General features: G+C 37.7%; 1 protein-coding gene across 2 annotated transcripts; it reads right to left on the bottom strand.

Annotated features, from left to right (window-relative positions):
• Nucleotides 1-3,130: 3,130 nt before the first annotated feature.
• Nucleotides 3,131-7,188, bottom strand: LOC111022887 (Regulator of chromosome condensation (RCC1) family protein). 2 transcript variants are annotated; one of them, XM_022300183.2, is made up of 9 exons: nucleotides 7,096-7,188; nucleotides 6,576-6,839; nucleotides 5,848-6,041; nucleotides 5,717-5,764; nucleotides 5,264-5,336; nucleotides 4,866-5,037; nucleotides 3,870-4,301; nucleotides 3,594-3,785; nucleotides 3,131-3,508 (listed from the first exon to the last, which is right to left on the bottom strand). In XM_022300183.2, exons 2-9 carry the CDS (start codon nucleotides 6,826-6,828, stop codon nucleotides 3,445-3,447), a joined length of 1,428 nt encoding a protein of 475 aa, XP_022155875.1. In that variant the 5' UTR covers nucleotides 6,829-6,839; nucleotides 7,096-7,188; the 3' UTR covers nucleotides 3,131-3,444. The 2 variants fall into 2 exon arrangements, with proteins under 2 accessions (XP_022155875.1, XP_022155874.1); XM_022300182.2 differs by lacking the exon at nucleotides 7,096-7,188 and having other exon boundaries at nucleotides 6,576-7,089.
• Nucleotides 7,189-7,863: the final 675 nt, after the last annotated feature.

The following is a 7,863-nucleotide window of genomic DNA, read 5'->3' as shown; positions in this document are numbered from 1 at the left end:
GGCCAGACATAACTTATCCAGCCAGTATTATGAGTCAGTTTATGAGTTCTCCTACGACTGGCCATTGGATCGCATTGGAATATATTCTATGTTATTTGAAAGGTGCTCCTGGACGTGGTTTGTTATAGAAAGATCATGGTCATCTTAATATTGAATGTTTTTTAGATGTTGATTGGGCAGGTTCTAAAGAAGATAGAAGATCAACCTCAGGATATTGTGTATTTGTCGGAGGTAATTTAGTTTCTTGGAAAAGTAAGAAACAAAACGTGGTGTCGCATTCGAGTGCTGAATCAGAATATAGAGCTATGGCACAGTCGGTGTGTGAATTAGTATGGATACATCAGCTTCTGACTGAATTGGGATTTGGCATCACCACTCCAATGAAACTTTGGTGTGAAAATCAAGCCGCTCTTTACATTACATCTAATCCAGTATTTCATGAACGAACCAAACACATTGAAGTTGATTGTCATTATGTACGTGAGAAAATACAGCAAGGATTGGTGGCTACAGGGTATGTGAAGACTGGAGAGCAGCTAGGAGATATCTTTACTAAAGCATTGAATGGAGCACGAATAGATTGTTTGTCTAACAAGTTGGGCATGATTAATATGTATGCACCAACTTGAGCGGGAGTGTTAGAGTATAGATATTAGTATATTTTATATTCTTGTATTAATATTAATTTGTCATTTACCTTATCCTTATAGGATTAGGTCAACCTTGTATATTTGTCTATATATATAGACTTTAATAATGAGAATACATCACATTGGATTCTCTCCAACCTTAGTCTCTACAGGGATAAATCTCATGGGGCCTTTGCCCATAATGAAAGGTCAAATCAAGTCAAGGTTGTAGAAATGGAATATTTTACCTAGTCCCTAACCACAATCACTGAAGTTAACATCACAAGTTTTTTCACGATAAACATTATATGTCTATTTGGCATACCTTAGCGCCATAGTTACTAACAAGAAGAAACAACTTGATAACAAGAAGTTCAAGGAGTTTTGTTAAATGCTCAACACAGCTCACCCTCGAGCCAACGGCTAAATTGAAGCGATCAATAAGATAATCAAGTGAGGCCTAAAATTGAGGTTAGAAGCTTGGAAAGGCAGAGGGGCTAAAGAATTTCCCGAGGTGCTATGGTCATATAAAAGTACCCCATGAGGATCAACCAACAAAACCCTTTTGCTTTTACTTTTTGTGCCAAAGCAGTTGTAATGGTTGAGATCGAGCTACCAAAAACAACATAATGAAAAAGCGTTTCTTCTAAATCTCGACCTATTAGACGAAAAGAGAGAGGCTTATCAACTTCGATTGATCGAATATCAGAACCAGGGGCGCAACACTATAACTCTTGGATAAAGCCTCGAAGCTTTAAAGTCGAAAATCTAATCCTATAAAAGATCCTATTGCATGATTTATCCGAGCTCGCTTGCAGTGCCCTCAGTGTTTCCTTGCGATCTTCCCATTTGTTTAGACAAATGCGAAAACAGAAGTTGAAATTGCCGACCTGACTGATTCTCAACCTTGCTCGTCCTGTCAAACGAAAGGTACACCAATAGGCCTTAATCTCCTTCTCTTGCGAGGCTGGGCTTTTAGTTGACTTGTTCTTCTTATTTTGAGAAGCCTTCGTGTGACTAGTCTAAAGATGGGCAACCTCCAAAGTCGTACAACACCTTTTCCCTTTTAAACAGGGGCTGAAGTTTGGGCGCCCTTAACTTGCAAGTGAACAGCAAGCGGGGAATCTGAGCTTCCCATATCCTTCCTCTTTCTATGGGCTAGAAAGTAGGAATCATTTCTACGACGAAGTTAAAACCAAGTCCATATGACTTAAAAGATGCTATAAAATACGACCTTTTGGATAAAAAAAAAATACCTTGATCGAATTGGTCGAAATCAGAAAATTCTTCAATCTGATCGTGTAACCCCACAGTCGACGAGGTTGTCGTTCACAAGAATGTAGGCATGCCAGCTTGCTCGACAAATCTTTGGAATCCCATCAATGTATTCTAGAGTTAATTTGGTGAACTGTGAAACTGACTTAGGAAGAACTGCAAGAACTGCAAGGGAAGAACATATATTAGCATAAGTATGTAAATAAGAGCTAAGGATGGAGAACTGTTCTTGCCTAAAGTTCCCTAAGCTAATAGGGACATTATATCTCGGCTCCCCCATCTCTAACTACCACTAGTCAATCCCCAAAAACATAAAACAACTATCCCTTCCAATCTTTGGTGGAGGAAGGACCCCAACTAGATTCCTTACCCGTTTCCTAGCGGTTAAGTAAAAACTGACTTATAGGTTTTTTCAGAACATTTTTTACAGTATGAGTCTTGAAAGCAATTGATCGATCGTTAACAAGCTCGGAGTAATCAGTATCTACACCTATACCCCATCAAAGCATGTAGCACCCCAGCAACGTCCTCCATAATCCATTTGGGAGCGAGCTATGTGGGTGCGATGTTTACCTCAACTAAAAACTACGGAAAACAGATGGAGGGGAAGTTTAACTCCGCATTCGAACATCTTAAGGTAAAAAGCTACGTGACCCTCTAAGGGGTGTTCTATATATATATTTTTTAAACCTTTTAGTTTTACAAGTTTAATCCTTTAAACTTGTAAGTTTCTATGCGAAAAGTCTTTGAACTTTAAAAATTGTTTAATAGACATCTAGAGTGTTAAATAGATATCTAGAGTCAAAATTTACAATATTGTATCTAACTAGTCTCTCAACTCTAAAATGCCTACTAAGTGTCTTAATTTTAGATTTTATGTCTAATACTAAGTCTCTTAATTTTAGATTTTATGTCTAATAGATCCCCAACATATTTAAAAATAAATTTAAAATTAATAGATCTATTTGCCATAAAATTGAATTTTGAATCTAATATGAACCAATTCTCTAAATTTTCTGTCTATTAAATTCGTAATTTTAGAAAATATCAAATACATCAATGACCTATTAGAAACAAATTGAGAGCTAAAAGATCTATTAACCACAAAACTGAAACTTTAGAGGATCTATTAGACACTTTTTAAAGTTCAGGAGTCTAAAAATTTAAAGACTAAATTTGTAATTTAATGCAACTAGGAACAAAGCCAATATCTCAATCAAAAGATCTGAATCCATCCAACTTCAGTTCACTATATATTCAACAAACAACATAATACAAGTTCACCATTATGAATATGGCTGGGATGTGAACCCTGGCCAGAGAAATGGTCAATGTGACCAAATGAGTATTTAATGATACAGATCAAGTTCATGATTGGCAAATGTTCATCACATGCCAAAGAGTAAAACAGTTCATTATCGACACGGTATACTACATAGATTTATCGTTTCGATATTCTAGCCTAATGGGAGAAGAACGAAAGATGAATACCGACTGACAAAATATTAGCAGACTATCCACTTCTTCCTCTTCCTCTTTTTCACCTCCTTCCATGACTGGTTTCGCCTTTTTCGGATTCCAAATGGCCATCAAGTAGAGACTCCCTGCATGAAAATTGTACGGATGAAGACATACATTCTGAATGCAAATATAAACTAGGATTTGCACGAAAGTATAACGCTGTAACACCTCAGTCGTCCACAAAGGCGTGCTAAAGCATCTGATCCCGTCCTAGAAGCAACATCTTCTATTTCAGAAGCATTCTGCAAGTTAACAGTATCAGCAAGCCTAAACTCACACAGCTCCTTCAAGGAACAAGCATCTGTTAAGACGGCTGAATGTCCGCCACCGGCTGCTAGTTTTCGCACTTCTCCAACACACCTGAAAATGTTTTTCAAATATATACATTCATTACGAACCTGTAAATAAAACACACCGAACCGATCCAAATAACGGTATACGTACCAATCAACAGGAGATGGATACCAAGCATATGTAGACTTTTCGTTAGCTGCCTGACCATAGATATTGTAACCCCATCCACGGATTCTTCCATCCTTCGTTGAAACAAGAGTGTGTGAATGTCCACAAGCAACATGTTGCACACCGTTTGGGACAACCAATACGGGTAGATTTCGAAGAAACGTCTCGGATTCACCCACAACACATGAAAAGAACCCAGTCTGGGGCCCGAGACCTAACTGTCCAACTCGGCCGCCACCCCATGCGTACAAAGACCCCGTTTGAGTAACAGCACACGTGTGAACGCCTCCACATGCAATATCCTTTATCCATATTCCATCAAGAGCAACAACTCTCCTTGGTATCAACTCTTTGTCCACAGACTGAAGGGAACAATGACCCAGTTGACCCATACTTCCTAGTCCCCAAGTATAGCTGTAAAGTACAGAGTAAAATTGTCAAACAGAATTAACCATACAAGTTTTATCTAATTGATGATGACGCCTATCCCGCCCCACCAGTTGGTAAATAGGTGTATTAAGGAGCTCCCTTTCCTCTTTTTCCTCTCATTTCCAATTTTATATTGTTAACTAACTCACATAACAGAATGTGAAATATCCAGTATCCACTCCTGGAAACTCCAAATTTACCAAGTAGAAACTCCATGAATTACGCAATAAATCAATGATGTATCAAACATAATAAATGAGTTCAAAGGAAGTATGTGAATGAAATAAACTCCTGTTTCAACATTAACACACAATTCGGGACTGGGAAGGAAATTCTATCATGACAACTTCTTCATTTGATAGACTAAGCAATAGAACGGGTAACCGCCACATCAAAGTGCATTGCTCATCCAATTTATCGTCCCTTATATGGGAATTCTGTTGGAAGACCCCAAACCTTGAAATCTATGTGTTCTGTGGATAAACCACAGTTCACATTCTTAAATATAAAAACTTCTTTTCCATTTATTTAGTCCTTCGGATCACTTACACCTCGCCGTTCTCGGATATTGCTGCGGAATGGTACTCCCCACATGACACCTTAGTAATCTTTACAAGCTCAGGGGCCTCATCAAGGAACTTTGCATAAGCACTTATAATGCGAGCTCCTTGTAGCCCTTCGGAAGTAACACCCCTGCCTAGCTGACCATACTCATTGTAGCCTGGTCAACCAGAATAGGGAATTATTATTCAGATAAAAATTTAAGCTTCTCTCCAAGTTCCAACTCAGTAAGTAGATTCCCGATATACGATAGCACCGCCAAATGTACATGCGTGGTGGAAATCAACTTCACTAAGAATTTTATTTAAACTTGAAAAGGCAACTTCAAAAAAACAAAATTTTCAATTTCGTATCCAAATAGGTTAAATAAATTTAGATGAACTCACCCCAAGCTTGCAGTTCGCCATCGTCTGATAATGCCACTACGTGAACTGCCCCACAGGACACTTGACGAATAATCTACAGTAAACAGACATTAATTAATAACTGCAGAATCATAATCAAGCATCAATCTTATTCCATCATCTCATAAATTTATACGACATTAGTATATCAGTTAATTCAAGATTAAATTCATTATAAGCCAAAGGCAGTTCTATTTAATCTCACAATACTGTCTAGAATCCTAAAGGAGCTCCAACAAAGAGAACAGAAACAATTAACAACACAACTATTGCATTGAGGGAAGATGCAAGAATGCTCATTATTGGTACAATAGAATAAGAGAGCCAAGGAAACGTGGAAAAGAACAAATAAAATAATAAGATTTTCTTTTTAAATTTAAAAATATACAACATCGACTCGTGATATTCTTCACCAACCAAACGTTTGAAACATACTGTTTTCGGTGTGAAGGCTCCCCAAAATAAGCGCGGCAAATTGGATCCCTGTGAGAAGAGAGGAATAGCTGAAAATGCAGAGAAGTTCAGAAAAGAAAAGACCATCAACATTTAAAGTGATAAATTAAAACCTGATTTTGTCCCCAAACCCAGAGTCTACTAGACGAAATGGTGCCATCATTCTCACGAGGTTCTGCAATAGCAGCAGTACAATGTGCTCCACAGGAAATAGATTTCACAAATTCAGTCTGCAATTGCTTCACTTTCTTTGGATGTTTGCTCTTTTCCTCTGTTCCATCGCCCAGTTGACCAAAATCATTTGCACCTAATCATTTCATTTGACAAAACCACCATATCAAAATTCTCTTGTGTTAAATCACAGCTTAAGCTAATGGGTCAAGAAAATTTTAATAATTCATAGCTATCTTGATACTTTCCCTCACGAGACCCAATAAGTACTAATCAATATAAAATGAGGAGGAAATAACAATACAAAGGTTCGAACACAGGACATCTTGTTCTCATACCATGTTACATCACCGGTCACCCAAAAGTTTAAGCGAATGGGTTAGTATAAATTAATCATTTATAGCTATCTTAATATCAGAAACAAGTGATGGATGGTCTCCCATGGCATCCAGCACACAAATCCCTTAATTTGTTCTTTTTAACCGTTTTGGTAATGAATGCTGAACTGACTTTTGGCTCTCCCCCAAAACAACTCGCTTTCTTAACCCACTTTAGTAAAACAACTCCCAAGAAAATGAGAAAAGTGGAAAAAGAAACCCTGCACAAACTTGTTTCGAAACATCTGAAAAGACAGAAAGAAAAAGTATGTTAAGAGATGCAGAGGGCAAACCCCAGGTGAAAAGCGAGCCATCAGAAGCCACAGCAGCCGTATGCTCACGACCACAAGCGATGTCTAGCCATCGCGAATTAGCTCCTGCTGGGCATCCAAAAAGGTCAGGATGGAGCTGCCTAGGAACCCTTAATTGATGATCCTCCCCCTTTCGACCCGTCTGCCCCGACTGATTATAACCCCAAACATAAATTGCGCTCTTTCTCGGCAGGCTCACGTTCTGGGTTGTCCCCAAGATCTCATCAATGTCCATTTCTTGCCCCTCTAAAGCATTCGAAAATCAAATTTTCCAATCACAACAAATGCTTATGGTTCAGCACAACAGCTCAAATGAAAGAAACCCCTCACTTGATTGGGGATGATGATTTAACTTCAACGTAGTATTTGTTCTAATCGATAGACGAAAAAGGAAAAACCAAAAGTACTAATTGCAATGAAACCGTATGATTTGGTTCAGATAGCGAAAAGAGGTGGAAATTAGAAGGAAGAGGGAGAGGATTAGAGGGAAACACGAGGTTACCTGAGGATCAGCGGAGAAAGTTGAAATGACAAGGAAAGTTTGAAGAAAAGAAGGATAATACTTTGGAAGAACACGATCACCGTTTTCTGTTGCTCCGCGAAACTTGGATATGGGCCGAGATGACCGATAGGCTGTTTTTGGGCCCGGCCCAAGGCTTTGCCCACCTCTCTAAAAAGTTGTTAACAACAACTGAAATTGGAAAATTTAGGATAGAATTTGGACACCTGCTTTAAAAAAGGGCAAACAACAGGACTGGATAAAATAAATAACGTTTTTTAAAAAATGGTCAAACATATTGCATAAATGGTTAAGTTATATTTTTTTTTTAAATCCGGAGTATATATTTTAGACCCATATACTCAGGTAACAAATTAGGTATACATGTTTAATTTTAAAATTAAGGATTTATTTGATAGAACGAATAGAAAAACAACAAATTTTGATGGTAGGAAATCAACTGTATCTGATAAAAGAATCAAATAATGACAAATCAACTTTAAACCACTTAAAATTGATACTCTATATTTTGAAAGGAGATTTTGAAAATAGATTTTAGGGAAAAAAAAATACACTTTTGGTCCTTGAGATTTAAGATATCTGTCTATCTGGTCCCTGAAGTTCCAAAATAATACTTTTGGTCCCTGAAGTTTGAGACAGATGTATATTTAGTCCATAAAATTTCAAAATTAACACTTCTGGTCCCTAAGGCTTGAGAAATTGTTCTAAATGGTCCTTATACATCTTTCACTACTTGTCGACTGTTTATGC

The sequence above is a fragment of the Momordica charantia genome (assembly GCF_013281855.1).
Source record: "Momordica charantia cultivar OHB3-1 chromosome 11 unlocalized genomic scaffold, Mcharantia_2.0 BLBB01000011.1, whole genome shotgun sequence".
Taxonomy (NCBI): domain Eukaryota; kingdom Viridiplantae; phylum Streptophyta; class Magnoliopsida; order Cucurbitales; family Cucurbitaceae; genus Momordica; species Momordica charantia.
This window is presented reverse-complemented; position numbering and strand designations above follow the sequence as displayed.

Coding starts and splice junctions, on each gene's coding strand:
- LOC111022887 (XM_022300183.2), bottom strand. CDS start 6,828: ATGGACATTGATGAGATCTTGGGGACAACCCAGAACGTGAGCCTGCCG. Junction 5,038..5,263: donor TGGCGAACTGCAAGCTTGGG/GTGAGTTCATCT, acceptor CTGGTTGACCAG/GCTACAATGAGTATGGTCAG. Junction 4,302..4,865: donor ATATCCGAGAACGGCGAGGT/GTAAGTGATCCG, acceptor TGTACTTTACAG/CTATACTTGGGGACTAGGAA.